This window comes from Nothobranchius furzeri, chromosome 16 (genome assembly GCF_043380555.1).
Source record: "Nothobranchius furzeri strain GRZ-AD chromosome 16, NfurGRZ-RIMD1, whole genome shotgun sequence".
Classification (NCBI taxonomy): domain Eukaryota; kingdom Metazoa; phylum Chordata; class Actinopteri; order Cyprinodontiformes; family Nothobranchiidae; genus Nothobranchius; species Nothobranchius furzeri.
In genome coordinates this window covers 27,068,686-27,093,852 of record NC_091756.1, presented here as the reverse complement: position 1 = coordinate 27,093,852, position 25,167 = coordinate 27,068,686, and the positions used below count along the sequence as shown (strand labels likewise).

Here is a 25,167-nt window from a genome sequence, read left to right as displayed (position 1 = left end):
TTAACCAATAATTATTGGAGTCAAATGTTTCTTTCTATGTTTGCCAAATGTCTCACAAACTGCTGGACTGTAAAGGGGACATATTATAGCTTTAAAAAAAAGATCATATTTCTATGATTTTTACAAAATATGTTTATGAAGTTCTTTGCACAAAATCCCTCTCACATAAAGTAATTTCACCATCTTAATTTTTGACATTTTCGAAATAGCTCATAGAAATAAAAATGGAGCTACATCTACAACTGATCCACTCTTGGATTCAACTCTTTCACCATGGCTGCAACTGCTAAACAATATTTGAAATCATTAACAGATATAAAATTTATAAAACAACTTTATGTGGCAGAGAGTCATAAAGAATACACACTCGAAGATAGCCATAAGTCGTGTTTGTTTGACTGCTATTAAGATCAGAAGCTTTCAGTTACGTTACCTGGTATTATGTGTGATGCTGAGCAATAGCAGTAGCATTTTCTAACTGAAAATTAAGGATCAGCGTTTCTTCATTTGGTTAGACTTTATACACAAAAGCACACTGAACGTCTCTCACACACCTTGCTCTCTATGGACACACTAGGACTTGTTTCAGCTGAAAACATTGAGCCCCACTTGTTAAACCAGTGTCAGCTTCAGGGCTAATGAATTATTTTCCTGTTTAATTATTTCTAAATGTATTGTTGGGAGCTCAAGTGTGAATGTCACTGCTAGTTCAGTTTAACTTTGAAAACAATTGTGCAAACTCCCTCTGGATTTCAGATGTTAAAAATTCAATCAACATGCAGTAATTACCTTGTGCTTTGGTAAAAATGAGTTAGCCATCAGTTATCAGTGCTTCCATCGTGATGTATTTTTTAAAGAGTAGTTAGGATCGCATTGTTTGTTTGAGAAGATTAAATGAGCTGTTATTGTCCCATGGTTGAGCCTTAGCCTTACAAACTGGTAATTATTGTCAAGCAAAAAGGAATTAAATGTCTTTTTTAGGGCAAAACGCATCAAATTCACCTGGGTCTCGGATCAAAAAGGAGGCAGTATTTTAAAACAGGATGTTGGCTTCCCATGATGGCCGTTTGTTCCAGCGCCAAGCTCCAGAGAGTAAAGCGGAGCGTTGCCCGGCCTTTGTTCAGAGCCGTGGTAGATGCTGATTAGCCATGCCAACAGTAGCCATGTGGCTCTTCGCCTCTGCCTCCAGAGTGGCTCTGTGAAAGTGGGTCTGATTCATACACTCCATCAGTGGTGCAATGCAAAATCTTGCCCTAAAAATGCATTGTTGGTCCTCAAAAATGTTTGGTCTGTAACCTCAGTCCATTGCTTTGAACATTCCATGTTTTATCTTTAACCTTGACATGTTTTTAAACTTCTCCGTTTGTCTGCAGGATGCCAAGTTTGTGGAGGAACGGAGAAAGCAGCTGCAGGGCTACCTTCGCACGGTGATGAACAAACTGATCCAGACGCTGCCGGAGTTCACAGCCCACCCCACCAAAGAGACCCTGCTGTCTCTGCTGTCTTTCTGTCAGTAAGTGGACTCACAACAGCGTGTTTGACACAGACACACACCTTTTAGACACACGCTTGTTGTTGCCGGTGAGATAGTCGGGTTAAAAGAAGTCAATGCACGCAGGGGGTTGTGCATTTGCGTGTTTGTGAAGGGATAAGCGGGTTAATGCTGTCAAAGAGAAATTTAAATGTCATTGTAACTTAGTTTGCATATTTGCAGCAGTGATGGTGGATTTCATGTGTTTATTTTTGTCTACAACCATCTCAGATACAGTGGAATCAAACATTGCTTCAGTCTTTTAAAAAGGATTACTAAATCTGGGCAGAGATATCTAATTTTCCTGACACAATATCAGTAAAAAATCTAAAACTTTCTGCTAGAGTTTGGTATCTTTTTCTGGTTTATTACCCAGTTTTAATCTTCAGCATTTCCCAGTGAATTAGCCGTCACAGCTCTTGTGGTCGCAGTTGTTATTGGATACAAACAGGAAGGACTAACGTCAAACAAACTTCTGCTTTTTGCACTCGTGTTCACACATTAAATGGACACGAACACTCACACACTTGAATGTGTGAACGTGTATAATTGTTTAGCCACCCATCTGCAGACCAGGCTGCATCAGAAAATGAAATGTTCCAGTTGCTTTCTGTCAATATTCACATCTGTTTTCACTTATGCCATCAGTCAGTGTACGTGATCTGTCACACCGTCCGCCTGGAATGTCACTTCCCCTCCGGAGATGTCTGTGTCAACTCATTAAATGCAGCAACATATTGGATAACATTGAAACCTTTTCCCTTTGTCCTTTTTGTTGTTAAAAGTCACCATGTGTCAGATTTGGGTTCAGTCACCAAAACGCATAAGATAACGTTTTTACCTGAATGTTTTTTTTTGGTTTGCTAGCAAAATATCTCCCAAACCACTAATGGACTTAAATGTAACTCTCAGCAACTAACCAGCGGATGCTCATCTAAAACTGTAACCTTTGGAGTCAAGATTCAAGATGGATGACTCTTTTACCCAACAGCAGCTAACACAAAAATTAAAACTAAAACTAGGGATGCTTCGATCGGATTGTGAGATTTTTCGAATGATCAGAATCAGGTGGAGGAGACTGGATAGATCACAGACAAGATAGCAACATTTATCACACTGGATGACTCTGTTTGCAAACATCGGGTTTCACAGTGTCCCGGAGCTGCGGTGTGAGCTGTCTTCTCGTTTCTTTTTTACATTCGCAGATCAGCTGGTGTTGTGTAGAGAAAATCAAGACTGCCTGATGTAATGTGTGTGCACTGTCGCAGGAACACACATCACCCAGTACAGGTCACGGTTTTCAGTATTATTGCAGTGTTTTTTTAAATGTGTTACTGTAGGATTTGGTAAATTGAGTGCTTTAAGAGCTCAATATATTACCTCTACTTATGACCAATAAGCTGTGATACTCTATATAAACATAGAATATCAGCCTGCTTGGTCTTTGTATGATTAATCAGAAGATTGTAGGATTGTTTGTTTTATTCAGGGATTGTAAACACTTCGTTTAGATTCAAGAAAGGGTCAGGTTTGTAAAAGTAAGAATTTATTTCCCAAACAATTAAAACATGACAAGTTAACTAATATTTACTGTGATGGATGAATCTAGATGGAGAAGATGGTATATGGTGCCTATATGTGAATGCAATGTTATCAAAACTTCTGTATCTAGGGAAGCTGAGTTCTGGGTGTAAATGAATTTGGTTTGAGTTAAGCTATGAAGTTGATTCTCATTAAAAAAAATCAGACGCTATCTGTGTGTCTACTTCACCCGTTCTCGGAGACCCTCTTGGTGGATCCGAAGGTCAGAGAGTTCGGATGACCTCTTAGCACCAAGGGCTGTAGAATACCGTAGCACCGACTCTGCAGGAACCGTTTGCTGTGTCAGCTTAGCAACAACCTTGACGACGTGTCAAGGCTGTTTCTTAGTGAAAGAGAATTCACTACGGACGGCCGTTTCCGTAGCTTCCTCTAGAACTGAATGCTGAGTGATGAGAGCGGGAACTGGAACTGCAACTGCTGAATCACCAGAGTGATTCTGTTTTAATATTCTCATGTTATGATTTGTGTGGCCAATCGGAGATTGACATGATGAGGAATGTTTCCAAGACAACCTCAGAAAACACGCTTTCTTTCAGATACCGGATACTCTGATCTGGGGTAAAGAAATATCTATGTGTCACGCGTTTGACTTAACTTTACCTTGTCCTTGTGTGAGTGTAAATGGTGATGGCCTTGTCATATCAACATTACTCATCCATATATAAATCAGTGTAATCATAACATAACATTCATTTCAAACTTCAGTCATTCAAGCACAGATTCATGAAAGCATTTCATTCATATTATAATAATTATAAGTGACAATAAACAATGTTTATTTAATGATTATTTAACTTATAAGTTTTAAAAGTTCACATTATATTTAAGAAATCATTCTTTGATTAAGCAACTAATCCGAGCTGAGAGCGTTCACTTATTCAGAGGCATGAAGAATCCTGTAGGACGATAAGGGAAGCTTGAGGCCTTGAGGAGGGAACATGATTGCTGACAATACGTTATCACTTGTTCAGAGCTGCAGAGAGGCTCTGAACCCCAGCTGATGGCATGAAGGCAGGCAGATTAAAAGCAACACTTGAAGATTCCTGTCTCCATGTCGACCAGATATTGAAGGGTCTAACTGCACATAAAAACTGACCATTACTGGACATTACAATACATTTTCAAACAATTAAATAAATCCTCTATATCATGAAAATGTTGTCCTCAGTTTGTGTTTGAATTTAGCCTAAAATTGTTTTTTTTGTAATTATGTTGATCATTTGTTTAAATGTTCCCCTTTTAGTCTTTAAAATACCAAAATGTGCCCATAACTTCTTATTTTTTGTTGTTTGATGTAATCATTTAAAAAATATGAGATCAAACGATACTTAGTACTCAAGAAGCCTTTGAGTCAAATACTTTTTACTCTTACTTGAGTAATTTCTTGGACAGCTTCTTTTACTTGAGTAAAATGTATTGAAGTAGTGCTGCTCTTAGTTGAGTACAGTTGTTGTACCCAGGCCTGCCTATGGATCAGGGGCATCCAAATTGTTTCCCTCACTGGGACAAAATAAAAATCTATATCTCCAACTCCTATTTATTATTTCATGATGTGTTGTTGGTCGTTTTGAGGGAATTACATGTACTAATTATAGCGCCAGAAACTAAAAAGAACCCTCTATATCAAGATATATGCCCTCTGTTTGTGTCTGTCCAGTGAGATTTGCAGATTTGGGAAAATGTCATCAGCCAGTAATCATCATTAAATTCATAATAATGCGGTGAGAGTCAATCTATTGCATTGGTGACCAGCTCTTATCTGGCCCCTGAGAGCCCAGTAATGCATAGCGTCATTTCAATATGGGGCATCAGCAACACGGTTTATCTGTTGGCGTTGAGCACCGCAGCTGCCCTATAGGGCAACTCGTTGCATTCTCCCTCAACCCAAAGTCCTCACATCACGCATTTTAGCTACAATGCTAACGTTAATTTGCCTTGCATTGACAGTAGAGTTGTAGGTGATGGTCATGCAGATGCGTCATGAGATTTGAAGTGTTGCTGTCTTTCACAGACATTTTTTGCTGCACGTGCTGCAAACAGGATAGCCGTCTTCTATCAACTGTCCCTCTGCATTCTTCAAACATCCCAAATGTGCCCATTCTGCCAACTTTGTCTTCTTTAAGGGCTGATAGATGTCCTGAGTGCTGCCATTTCCCCCTTCTGCCATTATTTCAGCTTAAAGAAAGTTTTGGTTGTTAACAACAAAGTGCGCATGTGCTGCAACTTCAGCAGATGATATGGTGGCTGGTAAGGTCACCGCGGCTACGGTAATCCACAGAGATACCGAGATTTTTAAAAAACAAGACGGTAATTACTATTGTCAACATTTTTACCGGGGTTAGCCGCTACACTGGTTAGTGTGACATCCCTAACAGCCACATACTGTTTAAACAATTTGAAATAAGAGCAAAAAGCTAAGGAACTGAGATGAATAGAAAAAACAAAACTCATAAATAAAATAAAAAGCACAAAGGACTGCTTGGATGTCCTCATATTTTTTTCTTATTCGAATGCATTGCTGAAGTAACTGATTGGGACTCGGCATCAGCACGTACTCAAAATCAAGCGACTCGGGCTCGGATCATCAGCTCTCCTCTGATGTAGCAGACTTGTCCGTTCTGATGCAGGCGTTTCTGGGCTTTTTTTGCCCAGAGTATGACTTGCAAAACATTCATTCCTACCAGCAACCACTGCAAATGTATGATTAAACGAGTTTCCCATAAAAAATCCCGTCACGAAGTGTTTTTCATATCAGTTGATATTTAAATGTATCACAATATAAAACAAATAAATCTTTAATGTTCTCTGTAATTATTAAAGAGTAAGTCACCCACCTACAGGGTCATCCACCACCCACACTTCCTGTATGAAAAATGCTCCAAAAAGGGTGCAGTAATGACGGGTTTAGGCTGAATAATTCAATTTATATTAGATGCCCCTAAATGAAAAAATACATAAGTACAGCATTAGTAGACACTCACTTATATAGTTTATCAGCAAAACAAAATGTGAACAAAAGCTTATTACTGACTCTTGTCTGGAACGTCTTTACAAACAGCTGCTCCAGCAGGTGGTGCTGGTTCAGGTGCTGAAAAAGATCACTGGTGTCTCCTGACTTAGAATTTGTGCTTGATATGATTAGCAGCAAATGCTACTTTGTTTTGGTTTTTTCCCTACAAATTTAAGTAGCCTTAGTAGGTCCACTGAACTGCTTGGGCCTTTTATGTCAACAATGTTATGTTTTCTGTCTTTTATTGTTTTTCAGTGATGTTACCTAAGTAAGTAAGAGGGTAAAGCTGCACAACTGTTAGCCGTTAGCGCCCCTGGCTGCCACTGTGCCATCTTTGTGGTTCTGTTTCAGCCACAGGATTGATTCAACACTGAGTAACTCTAGTTTTAAAGTGACAGTGTGTCTTATTTCTGGCAATAGGGGGCAGTAGATACCTAAATTGTTGCAAGCGATCTGTATTTTTGTGTTGGAGTAAGACCTTTCTACGGATACTCATTAGGGTCAAAAAGTCCTGGGGAGTACACACTTCAGAATATTTAACAAGAACATTAGACTCCCTTTCATCACTGGCAACTAGTGAAGAGGTAAATGTGTAAAACAACAATGTTCATGAATGGTGAAAGTTTTGTAATCTTTTGTTACAAATCAGTAAATGCATTTTGTCATCAAGGGCTCCCGTAGAAGGAAACATGGCATCTAATATGGGGCAGCAGTAGCTCAGGTGGTAGAGCGGATTGCCTCATGGGTTCGATTCCTGCTCCCGCCAGGGGTATCCCGCTGTTGTGTCCCTGGGCAAGACACTTCACCCAACTTGCCTGTGTTAGTGGTGGTCAGAGGCGCCAAATGGCAGCCTCGCCTCTGTCAGACCTCCCCAGGGCGGCTGTGGCTACAAGTAGCTTACCATCACTAGCAGTGTGTGACTGTGAGAGTGTGTGAAAGCGTCTTTGGGTGTCTAGAAAAGCGCTATTGAAGTTCAATGCATTATTATTATGATTAATATGGCGTCGCCCAGAGACTTAGTCCCACTCCCATGTATTTTAGACCTGATTTTTATGGTTATATGTTAAGAAGCCGCCAATATTTTTCTACAACTGGGCATCATTTAATTCATTTTCAACAATATTTTGATGAATATTTCCTGAGATTTACTATAAAAACTACACATTGTCCCTTTAAGCTACCTGATATGCTAGAATGAAAAAGGAGAGGAAACCTTTTAATCAAATGTTTAATCGACCCATTTTTTCCCTATAACACAACACATCTAACAACAGATATATATATGTTGTTATTGAAATATCGTCCAGCTATAGATCACAAACATGATCGTTGTTTCAAATAGTGTAAATGAACCAGACTGATAGCCCTTATTTCAGGTTGTGTTTCCCTTTAAATGATAAGATGTACTGTCATTATGAAAGTAGATCCAGTCTCATTCTCATGTTTACTTTTAAACCTGCCTGTTAAATCAGTGTGCAGTGGAAAATAAATCCTAACGTGTAATGAAGAAAAAAAATAACCCAGCATGTGCAGCTTTTAGTCCATTTATCGTAGTCTCAAAGCTAGAGAGAAGCTTGAGACACCCAGCATGCTCGGTTTGGTTGTAACAAACTGATTTGTTTACCCATTCGGTAAACGTGTTTTAGACTGGTGGGAAAGATCTCACTTGTGTTACAGTACAATACACCACAACTTGAACTCTGACATGAAATTAATATTTCAGTGAAAACAGTATATAAGAAGCAGTTTCCTGAAAGTTCAAGGTTTGTGACATGCAAGGTAAACCAGACCAGCTGCACCAGAGTTTAGAATGCAGTTCAAGTGTAACCTGTTAAATGTTCTGACAGTGGAAATGGTTGCTGATACTCATGGTAACAGAAATGTACATGGACATGTGATAGCTAAGATTTTACCACATCCTGATGCTAGAAGCCAAAGATTTAGTGCTTTTTTGTCTGGTTTTGCTGCAGTTCCTGCCTTTTAACATTATAAACTTGGATCATTGTACTTTTATTTAATGGCTCCTTTACTTGAGCTTGTGAGAAAATACATCAGCACATGAACTCTACGGCAGCACCTGCTGTCAGCAGTGATGAAAAGAGCAATCAAGTGTTTTACCTTGGTTAAATGTTGATACAAAGTGGCTCATAATTAAAGTTCCCGGGTAAATGTCATGGAGTGAAGAGTGCAATATTTGTTGTTGAAAGCCAATTTTTACTTCACTTCACACCAGTTTCTGTCATCATGGGTTTCCTTTTCCATCACAGTGCCCATGTTTTCCATCCATCCATTTTCATCCAGAGTCAGGTCGCGGGAGCGGGAGCGGCAGCCTAAGCAGAGGCCCAGACTTCCCTCTCCCCAGCCACCTGGACCAGCTCCTCCGGGGGAATCCTAAGGCATTCCCTTGCAAGCTAAGAGACATAGTCCCTCCAGCATGTCCTGGGTTCTCCTTTATGTCTCCTCCTGTTTAGGGTTAGGGTTTATCCTCACTTTGGAGGTGTTCAGGAGGCATCCTGACCAGATGTCCGAGCCACCTCAACTGGCTCCTCTCGATGTGGAGGAGAAGCGGGTCTAATCCAAGCCCCTCCCGAATGACCAAGCTTCTCACCCTATGTGGAGAAAACTAATTTCGGCCGCTTGTATCCATGATTTCATTCTTTCGGTCACTACCCAAGCACTTTGCCTTCCAGCTCAGCTCTCTCTTCACCACGACAGACCAGTGCATCGCCCACATCACTGCAGAGGCGGCACCAATCTGCCTGTCGATCTCACACTCCATCTTTCCCTAACTCGTGAACAAGACCTCGAGATTTTTAAACTCCTCCACTTGAGGCAGGACCTCCTCTCTGACCTGAAGAAGACATTTTATCCTTTTTTGATTCATGACCATGGTCTTGGATTTTGAGGAGCTGATTCTCCTCCCTGCTGTTTTCACACTCAGATGCGAACTGCTCCAGCAAAAGCTGGAGATCACGGTCTAATGGAGCCAACAGGACCACATCATCTGCAAAAAGCATGTTTTTGTAGTTGCAAACAGATAGTCACTGGTTCCATTCCAAATTCCTCCTAGTAAAAATTGCAAAGTTTCCTTTAACCAACTGCTTACTGATACTGGACCAAAGGGCTTCGTCACAAAGAATAAAGACCTCTGTAGTCATATGTAATGGATGAAGTGAGCTCCTAATTATGAGTGAAAGAGTGTGACAGGATGCCATACGTCTTTAGTAGTTTTGGCTTTGTATCTTCAGCACTCAACTGGTACAAACTGGCATGGCTTGGTCATGAAACATTTAAAGCAGTCTTCATGCAAAGCCTGCAACCCCGTCAAGCCACCAGCATCATTCAAGTTCAGTTCAGTTTAAAAATCCTTCAGTGATTAATTAATCATCATAGTGGTGTGATGCAATATTGTGTAACTGCATTCTGACACTGTCCAAGAGCGTCATGTTGAGAATAAGGTTGCAAGGATTTACCAATTTGACTATTAACCACGATGTGAAGCACTGAAGTTAATCAACCATTAAGACTTCTCCAACAACACACCCCAAAAAAAGATGATAGGGCATGGCCCGCACAGTCAAAAACCAAAGTCAAACTGGGACAAACGCACAGCAAAAGCAAAAGCAGAAGCAGCAACAACAACAACCACTGGGACTGCTCTGTTTCCACCTAGGAAGGGTTTGAAGTTTCTTGCGTGGGAATATTTTTGATTCCCAAAGCTGCTAAAGGAGAAATTCAGGACAATGGCCTGTCCATCTTCAGAGCTTGCAGAAAAAAAGTTACGACACCCCATCTTGTTTCATCGTCTCTGACATCATCACGCAGACTAGTACGTTAGTAACTGAAGTGATTTATCAGTAATATTAGAACAATTCAGTGAATGAGGGTTCATTTAGTAATGTTGTAATACGTTTTCCCTGTATTTGTCTATATTAAGACAGTACGGCAAGCCATTTTAACAATTAATCAACAACACCTTTTTGTAAGTACGGCAAGCCATTTTAACAGTTAATCAACACCTATTTGTAACTTATGATTAAATTTATCATTGTCCAAATAATATTTTTTAAAGTCAGTATTGAAAAAAAAGATATAAATAGAAATTATATTTAAGGATATTCATAACAACTGGACTAGTAGGAATGTATCATCTCATTTCATGAAGGTGCCTCCATCCTTCTGTGTTGACTTGAATAAACATCATCATGCCCATGGCTTCAATGTTTAACACCAAATAGTTGGTCAATAACCCTGACCAGCTGTCAGCAGTTAGACTTATTTGTCTTTTTACAGAAGCTCAAAACAGGCTTTCAGGCAAATCTAATTAAGGATATTTTAAAAGTTTGAAACTGTAATAAAAATTACACAGGTTTCTTTGATTTTACAGTAAATTTTTATAAGCAGAATATCTGAGAGGCGGCAATAGATATTTTCTGGGGCACCCATATCACCCGCGGGCAAATAGGCTTAGCGAGAGGTTCCACCGCACATTGAAGGTGGCTTTACGTGCCTCTCTGGTTGACGTTCACTGGGTCGAGCGTTTGCCTTGGGTCCTGTAGAGCCTTCGTTCAGCCCCTAAAAAGGACTCAGCTGAACTGATTTTTGGTCAACCCCTGAGAGTTCCAGGAGAGTTTCAAACAAATAGACCTGATGTGGTCTCTAGAGCCGTAAAACGGTCTCGCCCTTTCGAACGGGCTGGATTATCCACCCCAGTTGCGGTGCACCACTGTATTCCCCAAGTTTATGTACCTGGAGACTTGATGTCAGCTGCATATGTTTTTGTCCGCCATGATGCGCACCGTTCACCTTTGCAGCCCCCTTATGATTGCCCATTCCGCAGCCTGGAAGCGGGCCCTAAAGATTTTTTGCTCGAGTTGTACAATAGTAGGGAGCTAATTTCGGTAGACCACCTCAAACCGGCTCACCTACTTCCAGAGGTACTGGTGGAGCCAGGACTGCTGCCCCAACATGTGCATCCACCACGTTTCCCCCCTCCTAGAGCTGAGCAATCCCACGTTTGTCTGGCCCCTCCGGCCCCCTTCCCTCACTCCTCAGGTCACTAAGGCCAGCAGTGCGGCCGCCTGATTAAGACCCCGAAGCGTTTCTATTTGTGCTCATGTTTGATTCTGTGTGGGTACAATGTTTTTATGCCCTTCTGTGTTCTAGGGGGGCCTGGGTGGTGCAACACAATGTATGTAATCTCACACTAGAAAGGCATGCTCGTGAAGGTGACAGAAGGACATACTTTTATTGTGAAGGAGGAAAAATTGTTGTTCCTGTTTAGCATAGCAATGGTTGTTGTGCTGTGTGTAGTTGTTCGAGTGGATATTTAAAGGTTGTTGTTTTTCTACATCTCACCTTGGGCTCTTCTCCAGTGCCTTACAACTCCTACACGTCTATTTTGGGTGGTTAAAGGAGATATCCATATTATTTATTTTATCTGATGGCACCATCTAGTGGCTGACAAGCGTATCACACCAAGACGTTGTTTTACTTCTCCATTTACAGCAAAAAGGGGAACAAAAGCGTCCCATGATTCCAAAGCAAAGCGAAAAGACTTGCATAAAGTCGGCAGGTTGATTGGGCAGACTGGTGGGTCTCAGCAAGAGACTGGCGGGTCAGATAAACTCCGGACAAGGTTCAGGTAAAACTTGGAACGATGACTGAGTAGTGAGCGGAAGTCAGGTACTTCCGTATATAGGCTGGGTTGGGTGACGTGAATGGGGCACGCTAGGTAGTGGAGTTCAGGAGAGGATTATGTGTGATGTGGGGCCCGTGGAGTCGGGGTCGTGACATAAAGCTAAAACTTCAGTATTCCATGTGATAAATCATCTGAGGTGCACTCAGCACAGCTTCATCCAGAATCATCATATTGTATTTTGGCTAGTGTGTACATATGCTTGATGCTTCCCATCAGAAACCCTTGAAACAACTTTTAATCCTTTTAGTAGCATAAGAATGTTTGAAAATTAATCATGAAGCTGCTGCTTCTTTTCTTTGACACTACATATTGTGCAGTTGGCTTGATCTAACCTGTGGTGGTTTGACATCTTTAGTTACAAATGAGAGTCTGAGACCCAAATGGATCACAAACCTCCCTCCCCATATGGGAATACAGGGCTGTAAAGGAATTTCACTGTTATCAATAGGTCGTCTTGCTATAAGAACAAACTAAACGGACGATAACAAGTAGGCACCTGTGCTCGGCTTTGCCGCTGTTATTGGTGTTTCTTTTTTCTGATAACTTTCTCCTTTCCATGTCTTCTTTTGTCTGTGGTCTTCTTTGATAGTGTCCTGGGTACCATCTCATATGATCGCCAGACTGTTTTATCCTTCTGATAAAAAAAAAAAGCATCAGCGGCGCTGAACGATTTACTCAAGACAATCACTGCACTCGAGTGCACACCAGGAGAGTCTCAGCAGCAAAGCGGCTTCTCTGCCGTGCTCCTCGTTCGACTCGTGAGATCATAAAACCCCTCAAGCTCTCTGCCAACCTTCTTGCAAGATCACAAGATCCCTCGAGACATCAAAGATTATGGTTTGTTTATGATATCCGCCATTAAACCAAAAAGAAGTACATCACGCTGCTATCACTGTTTGATGTTAGATATGATGTTGTTCCTCTCCCGTGCCAGGATTAAAGCCATGAAAACACACCGCTGCACTCCTGGAACGATGCAGGGAGTAAATAAGATGTTAGGTCACACGTAAGCTTCATATATATAAAATTGCTTAGCTGCAATGCTCTATTTTGAAAATTCCTGGGGATTTTACGCTGAAACCGTGTGTGACTTCATGTCTAGCCTTATGCGGTAATTGGCGCATCCCAAAGTGGCTCGCGGCAAAAATAGAACCCTATCTTTAGTGGTGCGGCGTGCCGCTTCTAGGACGCATCTAAAACTTGCCGCATTGCATCTTGTTAAACTCCATAGGCTATAACGGATTGTATTTGAAGGAGTGTTGTTTCGCTGCCATTCCGCGCCGCTGTTGCCTCCAGTGTGCAGTAGGGGTGAATGCTAACAGTGTTTGCCACTCCGCACCTCCTGCTCACCATTTGGTTTGTTCTCATTTTCTTAATGAGAGCACAGCTAGCAAATTTTCTGCTGCTTTCAATCCACCCTATTCTTCTGTTACTGACTTGGATTCTTTGACTGCCTCTCCATTCTGGGCAACATCTGTCCTTTCAGAACCAGATCAGGTCCTGCAGTGAACCCTAATCCTTGGTAAAATGAGTATTCACAGCCTTAAGCACCAGTGCACAAATATTGAATGCTTGTGAAAGAAAACCCACCTCCATGTCTATCCGCTGCATCTAAAGGATCTTCTGACAGTCTGCAGTCAGAGACACAAGGGTTGCATATTTCTCCCCAGAGCAAAGGGAATCCCAAAGTGTTCACCTGTCATACAGCCTCCATCCACTCTTTCTTTGTGGATAAAGTCAAGAAGGTAAGATCTAGAATATTTTCTTCAGCTTATCTCTGCCTGTTCCAACTCCTGCCCAGCTCGTGATTCTAGATAGTTTTGCTCCTGTTTCTTTGCCTGAGATAACCAAACTAGTTAATCTCAATGAAAACCTCTGCATACCCCTTAGTCATCTCTCCCTCAACTTTGCTTAACAATGCTTTTTAGTCCATCAGTCCCAGTATGTTCTAATGCCTTGTTGGTTTCTGGCCAGTTCCTTTCTTATTTTAAGAACACTGTAATCAACCCACTTCTTAAAAAACCCAATCTTAATCCATCTCTCCATAGCAGCTTCAGATCTATCTCTAATCTATCATTCATCTCCAAGATCTTGGAAAAGGTTGTGACTAAACAACTCACAGCTGCTCTTGATGAACAGAACAGCTATAGTTTCCAGCCATGTTTTTGTAGAGCTCATTCCACTGAGACAGCTCTGAGACAGACTGAGACCCTCATCTGTGCCCCAGACAACCTGGTTCCCAAAGTCAGAGACTCTCTTGGTCAGCTTGCTTCTCACACCAAACCTGTCGTCAGGAATTTTGGCGTGACCTTTGACCCAGCTCTCACCTTGGATTCTCATGTCAGTTCTCTTGTTCGCTCTTACTTCTTCCATCTCAGGAACATTGCTAAGCTGAGTCCCATTCTGTCCCGCTCTGAACTTGAGACAGTTCTCCACACCTTCATCTCCTCACGCTTAGACTACTGTAACTCTCTTTTCACGTGTCTGAGCAGAGCCTCCTTGAACCGTCTACAGGTGGTTCAGAATGCCTGTGCTCGACTTCTGACCAAGTCCTCCAAACACACCCACATCACCCCGCTTCTCCTCCAGCTTCACTGGCTACCAGTCAACTTCAGGGTTCATTTCAAGATCCTGGTTCTGGTCTATTTGGCCTTACATGGACAAGCACCATCATAGATTGGTGGTCTTCTTAGTCCCTACACCCCCAGCAGGTCCCTGAGGTCCAGTGACCAAAGTCTACTGGTTGTGCAGCACCAGGCTAAAGACCAAAGGTGACAGATCATTTGCTGTTGTGGCCCCCACATTCTGGACCTCTTCCCCTGAGCCTGAGATCAGTGGACTCAGTGGTCTCCTTTAAAAAGCAGCTGAAGACTCACTTGTTCAGGCTGGTTTTGGTGTGACCTTCTTTTGATTCTTCATCACTAGCTTCTCTTCATATTGCTGTTTCTTCTATCTTTCTTACCTTTTGCCTATAATTATGTTTTCTTCCTTCACGCTATTAGTCCCCCCCCCCCCCCCCCCGCATATTTGATTACAGAATTTTTAAAATATTTCTTTCCATTTTGTTTTTGTTCTTGTGATGAACCTCATGAGATTTTATCTTGTGATGTGCTATAAAAAATAATTTCTTCAAAGTCCTACAGTCAGACAAAGACAGTAGTGATGCTACTCAACTAGGGATGGGTACCTTTGACATTTGAATCGATTCGGTACTAATTCCTGGTACCTAGGAATTGATACCGGTACTTAACGGTACCAATTTTCGATACTTTTGAGTATTTATTATTTTAATTCTCTTTTATAATTAAACATATATTTTTCTCAATATATAACAATATTTGATAAATTTCACGATAAATAACATTCAACTGTTTGTATTTTAACATCGTCCTTGCAGTTTTATAAGCTGATAATTAAACTGAAGCAAACATCTTTACTGTGAACTAAATTTACTGTGTATCTTCATTCCTTTTGCCGTCCTTTTTCATTTGATTTTTCCTACTGGGAAGTTAGAATTTCCGAGGAGAAAGCGAACGCACCAGTAGCTGACAACAACGGTGGCAATGGAAGCTAACATATCAAGCTAACGTTATCTTAAACAGTTTATTTAGCTGCTGGAGCAGATTAAAACGATGATGCCTCACTTTGTTGTCACTGGTTTCATCTTCACCCAATCACCCGTCGCATTTAGTAAAGTGAAGCCAAACTTTAGAGCACGTTCATGTTCTTTTAGTCGGAAATTCGGAGTTCCGAGGAGAAAGCGAACGCACCATTAGCGAAACGGAAGCTAACATATTAAGCTAACGTTATCTTAAACATTTTATTTACCTACTGGAGCAGATGAGGATGTCACACGTAGATCGTTGTCGCTGGTTTCATCATCACCCAGTTACCCATCACATTTAGTGAAGTGGACCCAAGCTTTAGCTTGCATTCTTTCTACCATGCTGCTCTGTTTACAACTGGCTCGCAGCGAGCGACGACATAACGCTCTTGCGCATGCACAGCTGTCTTGGCAAGTTCTCGTTATGAAGGACGGGTACCGAAACGAGGCACCGTTTAAAATGACGTGAATCGGTGCTCGGTCGGTACTATGGAATTCGGTCGGTACCTTAAAAAGTACCAAATTCGGTACCCATCCCCTATACTCAACAGTTGCTTATGTTAGGTGATTAGGATTTACCCTTACTAATAACAACTGAGACCGAAGTAATACTTGAAAGGTTCATTGCTGATCTCCTTTCACTCAGTGCTTTTTTCTAAAGTGATAAAACCAGCCATGCTTTTTGATCATGCTGAGCTTTTACAGGACAAGGAAGCAAAAGCATAGGTTGTCTTTAGAGGATCAAAAAGATGACAATGGCTCAGGGGGTAGGAGTTTGCCATGAAATCGGTGGGTTGCCAGTTCGAACCCAGGCTCTGTTCATGTCAGTCATTGTGTCCTTCACCCTTCTTGTCTGTTGGTGGTAGTTGAAGGGACTGGTAGCGCTGATTGTGTGGTAGCTTCATGCCAGTGTATCCCAGGGCAGCTGTGGTTACAACGTAGCTCATCACCAGTGTTAGGAGTAATGGGCTCGATACACGGGAGGCGACAAACGACCACAATCAACTAAATTTGTCGCTCTCGCTTTTATTACCTGACACACGGGAGGCGATCCGCGGTCACGGCCAGCGGCAAAGCCGTCAATGCGTTCTGTTCCATGGCGAAATTGAGTCTTCCATTGTTTTGATTGGCTGTGTCAGGTTGGAGGGAATTAAGATTATCTAAGTGGTTCAGAGTTTAAAAAGCGGTAGATATGATGTTTCACAAGGTGCTGCTAGAGTTATGTGAAATCTTAATTCTGATTTTACTATATACAAAAAGAAAAACCCGAGAATGGGTTCGTCCCATATTACAAACCAGGAGAGGGCTACTCTCTGTCTATCAGGACATGCCTCAATTTATCACATGGTTTGGACCTCACATTAAGATGAACACAGTCACAGAAGGAGAAACAGTGTCCATGTTTGCTCAGAGATGTACGGAGCATCCTGTCCGCTCATTGGTCAGTGAATAAAACCTCCGTTGATTGGTCCTCGTTCAAGCGACAGCGATGAAAAGTAGAAAATATTTCAACTTTCTGGGATCGTGTTGCTGGGTCGCCTGAGCACGACACGTGCACGAGTGCAAAATGTCACAAGCACGTTTTTCGCATTTTGCTTAGTAGGAGGGAGACCCGCGATTATCGCTTTGCCGCGCATGTCTCATTGAAAATGAATGGAGGCGAGGCGATGTCGCCTCCATTGTGTCGAGCCTATAACGGTGTTGAAGTATAATGGCATCAACAACTGCATTTTTTATTAGGAATAGGAGTAATGTAATTAATTACGATCGAAGCCGGCTCCTTCATGGAGGAACCAGAGTGAGTGATATAGATTTTACTGGCACCCTCCATCCTACTCCGATTCTTGATAGTAAGAATTATTCAGTTATAAAAATCTTTGAATTGATAGATAAAATGTAACTGCATTATACTACGTAAAAGTAACGCCACATTTACTTTGCTATATAACTAATTTTTTTACATTTGCTTTGGATGTTTTCCAGTGGGAGGATTATGTGTGACACCGCATCAATTCCATGAATTGGTGTTTGAAGCAGATGAGTTTGGTTTAAAGGACTTTGACTGACCGGAGTCCTGACCTCAGCCCGAGCGAGGCCATCTTGTCTAACACTTTTCCACAGTATTGAGGAACAAAGTAACATCACATTTGGCCATTTTTACATTATTGACTTTACTCTGTCAGGAGCATCAGTGGCATGTGGGTTAGGGTTATAGCCTCAACAACTTGGCTCCTTCTCATGCCGGTTACTGATCTGCTGTGGAAGGACATCCCATTCCTCAACCAAGAATTGTTGACGGTCAACTAGCACAGTCGAGTCATACAGTTGTGACGCTTGGATGCACTTGAAGCTCAGTCTTGTTTTAGTTTGTCTTCAATGTGACAAAAAGAAAGCCTACATCAGTGTAGACTGGTGTTTGTGTGAGAGAATCAAGACTTTGATGCACACAGATTTCATTTCATGTTTCCACACCAATTAGAAATTTTCACGGTTGTAGATTTGTCCCTTATTGATATGCTGCTCCACCTTTATGGCTTTGTTAAAGCACAAAGCTCACCGCCTGGGCTCTCACTCTGTTTACCTAATGCATCAGAAAAAAAGAGTTGTAGATTTTTATCTCAAGGCCAAAAGCAGTTAGAATAAAAGTTAAACATATTAAGTATTTTCCTGGTGGCCAGAAACAATTGATCTATGCCTGTGTTTCTGTGACGGCAAACAAATATGGAGTGAGTTCATTATTATTAAGAATGCACCATTTACTACACAATGTTTCACTATTAGGAAGTCATTCTGATGCATACTAGCATTTGTCTAGCTGTTTACTCTAATTAGGTTCCTCTGCATTCAAATTATTAATATTCCAACAGTGCTTGGGAAAGTTGTTATCATGTACAAATCAATATAATGTCCAAACAGGGGACAAAAACATGCTGAGAGCCGGACCAGAATCTATAAGCCCAATTAATTTGCCACATTTACCCAGTTTGATGTCAATAAACGAGGTGGCTTACAGTTCCAGCTCTGCAGGCTGCCCTCAATTTAGTAGGATTTTTGCTGATATAACTCCCCGTTGCATCTCTGTTTGGCCAACCTTTGCAAATCCAAACTGTGTGAGTGCATGTGGCTGGGTGTAATTGAACCAGCCTCGCGAGGGAATATGTGGCACTTTGGACAGTGATGATTTTGGGCCAGAGGAGAGGATTGATGCTAGCCTTTCACCATAACAAGTTCACCGTGACACTCAGTCCTCACACATCCCTACTTATGGTTTTTCTTTGAAACAACAGAACTTGTGATTCCTTAATTCTGGCTCAGACATCTTCAGCCTGTGAACGAAGTGCAACACATTATCCAAGAAGGAAAAAAATTCTAACTTACAAAGCCCAGATATCCCTGCTAATCTTAATTATTACTCCATCAGCTGGGGTGTGTCATTAAAGATGCCACTTAGGCATCAAGACACAGATGCCCTCCTCACGTTTGTTGAACATTTACTGAAGACTTCCTATTGATGTAAAATCTCTTGACCTGAAAGCTACTTTTAGAGTGTTACAACATCCTTACAAAGCAGCAGGTGAGAGGTCCACCATCTTTGGGATGAAATGTTTAGGAGGAGAACGGAGCAACACGATGCAACAAAACAGCATTTCACTGCCTTTCATTTCCTTCCTTTGACAAGTTCCTCTCCTTCACTGTCATCATTGTCAGGTTCAGGGATCAGCAGTTCACACGTGCTGAAGATGGTTGTCTTGGAAACCGAGGCAATGATGTCACTAAGTGGACAAAATGACTTCCCAGAGAGAAGTAGGAGACTTAAAACATCATGATAAGATGTTCGTTGATGTTGATGTGAATCCATCTGTTGGAAATCCTTCCTTCCTGCCGTGGTTTATGGGGTTAATTCTTAAATTTTAAATCAAAAGAAAAAAATATAAAAGTTTCAGGTGATTCGGTGACTAAAATAACAATCTTCGTTTGAAGTTATCTAATAAATTTGTAATTAATGCAGTGTAAAGAGTATTTAGAAGACCAAATATTTATCTTCTCTATTGGAAAGTTACTATTTTATCCAGGTAGTTTGTAAGCCTGCATGAAACCTCTCCATGCTCAGCCTTTTATGTGGATGGACATTCTTTAGATTTTTGCTGGTTTAAGAGAGAAATAAAGTCTTTATTAGGGACCTGTCCCTATGATACAAAGTAAGTGCGTGGCAAGGGTAAGTCTAAAAGTACCTTTGTTTCCATTACCAGAACTTCAGGGTAAATTCTGGGACGGGGAAATTGAGTTGCGATGTCCGGGCCATTCAGAGTTCCTACCCCTGATCAGGTACTCAGAAAGTTCCTGAAAACGGCCTGGAAAATGACCGTTCGGCCGGCTTGATCAAGCGGAGAAACGCCCATTTTAGGAAGTTCCTATAAAATTACCCCAAAGTTCGGGGAAAGGAAACAGGGCTACTGAAATGATTTTTATGACCTCCCACGAAAATCCAGGCTCTGATTGGCTGAGGCCCTCCATGCTTCTGCTGCAGCTGACAGGCCTTTTAAATTTCTTCAGGAATTTTCTTGTTGGCATTAGAGGTCGACCATCATTGGTTTTTCTATTGTCGATACCGATGCCAATATGTGGGAGACACGGTTAGCCGATAGCCAAAACGTACTGCCGAAGTTTGTAGCCGATATCCAGACAATTTATTTTCATGCTAAAATATCACTAATAACATCAGCTGATGCACAATATTTCTAAAGCTGAATCAGTTTTTTAACTCTGGGTGGCAGGAGACCTAGTGGAAGACCAAAGAGAAGATTTTTTTTTATGCATTGAGAGAAGACTTGAAGCTTATTGGTGGCAGAGTAGAGGATAGGGTTAGATGGAGCTTGATGATTGATGGTGGCGACCCCTGAAGGAAAATGCTAAAAGGAAACTAGTAAGTATGTATTAGATATAACTTATGGTGACTACACCAGATTTTAGCTCAGTATTTGGAAAACTCACTGAGCTCTTTGACATTTTATTATTTCAAAGGTCAGTTGGATGTGGCAGCCATCTTGTATTGGATTGGCCACCAAACCAGATTTGAGGTGGATAATTTCATTAGCTGTGCATTTGAGTAATAAACTTTTCCTGCTCTTCTTTTCCATGTAGAGACACCCCACAGGCCACTGACGCTGGAGCCAAAACACCCCGATCCAGAACTTCATCCCACTTCCCCAGACTGGGCCGCGGTCGCACCCAGGACACCAGACCTGAACCTCAGAGCGGTGACCTTTGAACCTTTGAGGTAAAACTGAGGACAGCAGTTGTGAAGAACCTGTTGTGAGGAGCTGAGGTGTTTAATGAACCTTGAATGGAGCCTGAATGGAGAGACGGACTGGGCCCTCTCCTGGTGGATGTTACTGTGCGTTTGGCTCATTGGATCAGACATGGATCGCTTCAACTGAGGTGACCTCTAGAAGTGGCACCTCTTACCTCACAGAGACCAAAATACTTTGTCAAAATTGCACATGAACAAAACTGGACTGCTCTCCTTCATCTCAGACAGTCTGGGATGACGAGTTTTTCTAACGCTGCTTAGTTTTGTAGTAAAAGTGCATCCTGGTCACAGTGCCTACAGTGGTTTTGTAGCTTCTTTCCTGATGTCAGCAGGGAGGGAAGCCTGTGCAGAAAGGTGAAGCGGGGGAGAATTTAAGGCCTATCTTGGGAAATGAATGTTGTTTTTCAGCTTCATGTCAGCTTTGTAGTGCCATTACATGTTAGACAATGACAATTTACAATCAGTGGACCACCAAGCTGCGGACATTCCTTCTCCTGCCTGTTGTTATTATGCTGGCTTTTATATATGAAAACACTCATGTGCAGGAAGTGTAACGTATCCTACTGTCTACTGTACATTCTGATCATGTTTAAGATGTTGTGCTATGGTGGTTTCTGGGGATGAACAGGATGAGCTGACTCCAGCTTCCTGCAGTCCAAAGAGATGAGCCAGGTAAAAGAAATGAATAGATCAACAAATAATAAAACTTCACTAACAATCAAAACCTGTTCAGATGACCAAGATTCATAATATAACCATTATTTTATAGATGTTTACAACACTTTGATTCGGCATTTTACTGTAAATTTGGCCTTAATTATAAGAACGTCCTTCCCGCTGTGTCGTAGGTGTCATCGACGTAGCTACAGCAAGCTGCTTCTGTTGAGTTTATGCTGATAAGCATAACCCTACAACACCACATAGATTCTATGTAATGTTAAATTGATGGTGTGAAGGTTTATAAGATGATGTTTGCATGAGCTGCTAGAAAAAAAGATGATTGGAGCTACTTTAAGATGGCAGCAGGGATCAGGGTTAGGGTTACCCTAACCCTGATCCCATAACCCTAACCCTAGGGTTAACCCTAAACCCACAACAGATGAAATGCTAATAACCCTAAAGTTTACACAGAAACATGCTTTGGAAAGTCAACACTTTCCTTTGGTCACATCCAAAATTAAACACAATGAATAATTGATCAAACACAGCATATTAATATTTCTGTAGTGCTACCCTTTCTGCAAACTGAAAGCTCAGAAGTTTCTGTGAGTGGAGATCAATATATTTGTGAATGGAGAAAAAGAAACTTGCTGTGGATAAAAACTCTGAACTTTCTAATTCCAGTTAAAAAGAAAAAGTACACAAACTAAAATACTCACATTTCCAATTGTTCCCAAATATTTAACCGCCTCTTATTTTCCTCCTGATATTTTTTTCCACACACCGGCTTATTTTACTTTCACTCCCATTTCAGTTCTACTTGAAAAAAGCGTTGCCATTACTGTAAAGTAAGGTGCTTGATTATGCGTCTTTAGTCGCAATAGTCAACTGGATGAGCTCCAGATTTTCATGTTTATTGTTTAGTTTTTGTCTTTTGAAGTGATTTAATGCAAAACTCTGTTTCCAAACGATGGTTTTAACCACTTGGAGAAAAGCTGCTAGTCAGAGTGCACGGTGAGGACCGCCGAGCTCTGAGTTGGTGGAGAACAGAAGCTCATACATATTAATGGTTTATGCAAGAGTAGCCAGAGACTATGTTGAAAAGAGGAGTGCTGGGGGGGGGGGGGGGGGGGGGGGGGGTAAAAATCATCTCAAATTGGTAAATAGAGCTTGCCATTGTTGTCAAAGAGCAAATAAACACGGCTTGTGGTTTTTAATTAAGTTATTCTGAGATGGAGGCGGCCCTCGGCCAAGTCTGACAGACTCAGACAAAACCTCTGGGAGGAAAAGATGTCAGCATATGAAATGAGAAAAGAAGGTGCAGTGTCAAAAGTAATGAAAGCATTTCAGGCAGTTATGTATTTTATGTCTGACAAATGATAGTTTTATCATTTTTTCCCCCTAAAACAAAATATTTGGTGGCATTCTTGGTTTATTTGCAAGTTTCCATTCAGAAAAACTACATCGCAGAATTAAGTCAACAATTAGTCTTTTAGAAGAATTTTTACAGTAAAACTTGATCTCTGAGTAAAACTAAACGTTAATCACTGCAAAAGAAAACCTGCAAGGGAATAAAACTTTTAAAAAGGATCACATTGACAAAGGCAGGCTTATTTTATTTGGACCTTTTTTCTGCCCATCAGAAAATGCAAGTGTTATCGTGTTCAAAAGACAAGCTTTGAGCAGATCTCACTGGGATCCGACGCTCAACACCAAACATTTGTTTACAGGTAAACACCACAGCGAGCCGTTTAAACCTGACCAGTGGTCTGTTTTAATTGGACATCTCAGATGCTCTCCGGAAGCTCCGAAACAAGCTTGTTATTGACTAAAAAAACAAGAATATAAAGTCCTAGTGGATGTGTAGCTGTCTCTTAGTGCTTATGATGATATGATTGTACAAACAAAACCACCGTCTCTCCCAAGAAGTTGGATTATTCATCTCTGATTGGGCTTTGAGTGTTAAGAACCAAACAAGCTCACTGATATGTGAATATGTTTTCTTGTCTGTTCATGTATTTTTGTTTTTGCCTTAATCTGTAACCAGGCCTTATCTGCATCATCAGTGTCAGCAGAGAGGTTGTGAACAATAAAGCACACACACATCACCAGCCTTGTGTTGTTCTTACACTTGTTTCAGGTCAACAAATACTTTATTGATCCCAGAGGGAAATTAAATGTAGCAGCTTAGTATCATTTGCTTTTATGTGTAAATTTCAATTATGTATATTATCTTTAAGGATAATGCACTGTCCTGCAGCTACAGTAGGTATGCATGTATGCACATGCACACAGAAACACAGGTGTGCCTTTGCACATGACAAGAGGAACAACTGAAAACTGCATTCATGAGGGTGAAATTGTGTGAAAAAAAATTTAAATGTATTTTTAGAGCATCTGTTCTTGCTGGTTGAATGTTTCTCAGATTTGGAGGGTTTAAGCAACTTCGACAGAGATAAAAAAAAATGGGTGCAGTAATTTCTCATGCTCCACAGACCAGAAAATCACTTTACAAGCCTGTTAGGGATGAGCATGGCTGATGTTTGCAGTGTTAAACATAAACAAAAATCACTGGCTCCGTGCAGGCCGAACAGGACCTGACAAAAAACATCTCCTGTAATGTTTGCTTTTAAAAACAAATGACATTTAGCTGCTTTTCATGAAAACATACTATAAATAGACTTGGCAAAATCAAAAAATAAATTATTCTGATTATTTTTCTTCACATACGTAAAAAATACACAATCTCATCAGTTTCTAGTAATTACAGTTTTGTTAGATGAATACATTTGCAGTGGCCTCTAGTAGGAATGAATACCTTGCAAGTTATACTGGGGGCAAAAAAAAGCCCAGAAGCGCCTGGATCAGCACGGACAAGTCTGCTGCACCTGAGTGGCACAACTTTGGTTTGATTTGGAGTGATATTTGAATGTCTCGCCTCGGACTGGATAACAGTAACGCGACTCTACCACTGATTGCATTTGCTCTGCAATGTTTGTTTAACCTCCACAAATAACACAAGCCCGGAGGAACTTCTGCTGTGTGGTTGAGTTTCTAATGCTAACTGTTAGCGTCTGCTATTTGAGATGTTTTCTGCTGTTTGCTGGGCGTTAAACCAACAATAGCCTCCGTCGCACGCCAAAATGGGTGAGTCCTTGACATAGATCTGCCAGGCTTTTCAAAATGTGTGTCCACTAATTAGCATCACAGGTGTCTACAATCTTGTAATCAGTCAATGGGCTCCAGGTAGTCCCAGTGTTGTTTGGTGACATGGTGTGGTACACACCATGTAAGCAAAAGAAAGAGTTGTCTCAGGACATTAGAAAGAAAGTTATAGACAAACATGTTAAAGGTAAAGAATATAAGACCATCTCCAAGCAGCTAGATGTTCCTGTGACTACAATTGAACATATTCAGAAATTTAAGATCTACGGAACTGTAGCCAACCTCCCTGGACGTGGCTTGAGAAGAAAACTTGATGGTAAATCAAAGAGACAGATAATCCAAATGGTGATAAAAGAATGATCCAAGGTTCACTTCAAGCTCAAGGAACATCAGTGTCAGATCACACCATCCGCTGTTTGAGCCAAAGTGGACTACAGGGGAGACGACCAAGGAGGAGGCAAAACATCATTTAAAAAAAAACAGACTGGAATATGCCAAACTAAGTACTGACAAGCCACTAAGCTTCTGGGAGCATGTCCTATGGACACATGAGACAAGAATGGATATTTTTGCTAAGGCACAT

At 41.2% G+C, this 25,167-nt stretch overlaps 1 protein-coding gene across 1 annotated transcript in view; it reads left to right on the top strand.

The window, feature by feature from the left end:
- The window catches only part of snx29 (sorting nexin 29), a 298,365-nt gene extending 277,503 nt beyond the window's left edge, over positions 1-20,862 (top strand). The window contains exons 20-21 of the mRNA XM_015963689.3: positions 1,374-1,513; positions 20,591-20,862. Of these exons, the coding sequence (XP_015819175.1) occupies positions 1,374-1,513; positions 20,591-20,717 (267 nt within the window). The 3' untranslated portion in view covers positions 20,718-20,862. The remainder of the gene's footprint in view (positions 1-1,373; positions 1,514-20,590) is intronic.
- Positions 20,863-25,167: the final 4,305 nt, after the last annotated feature.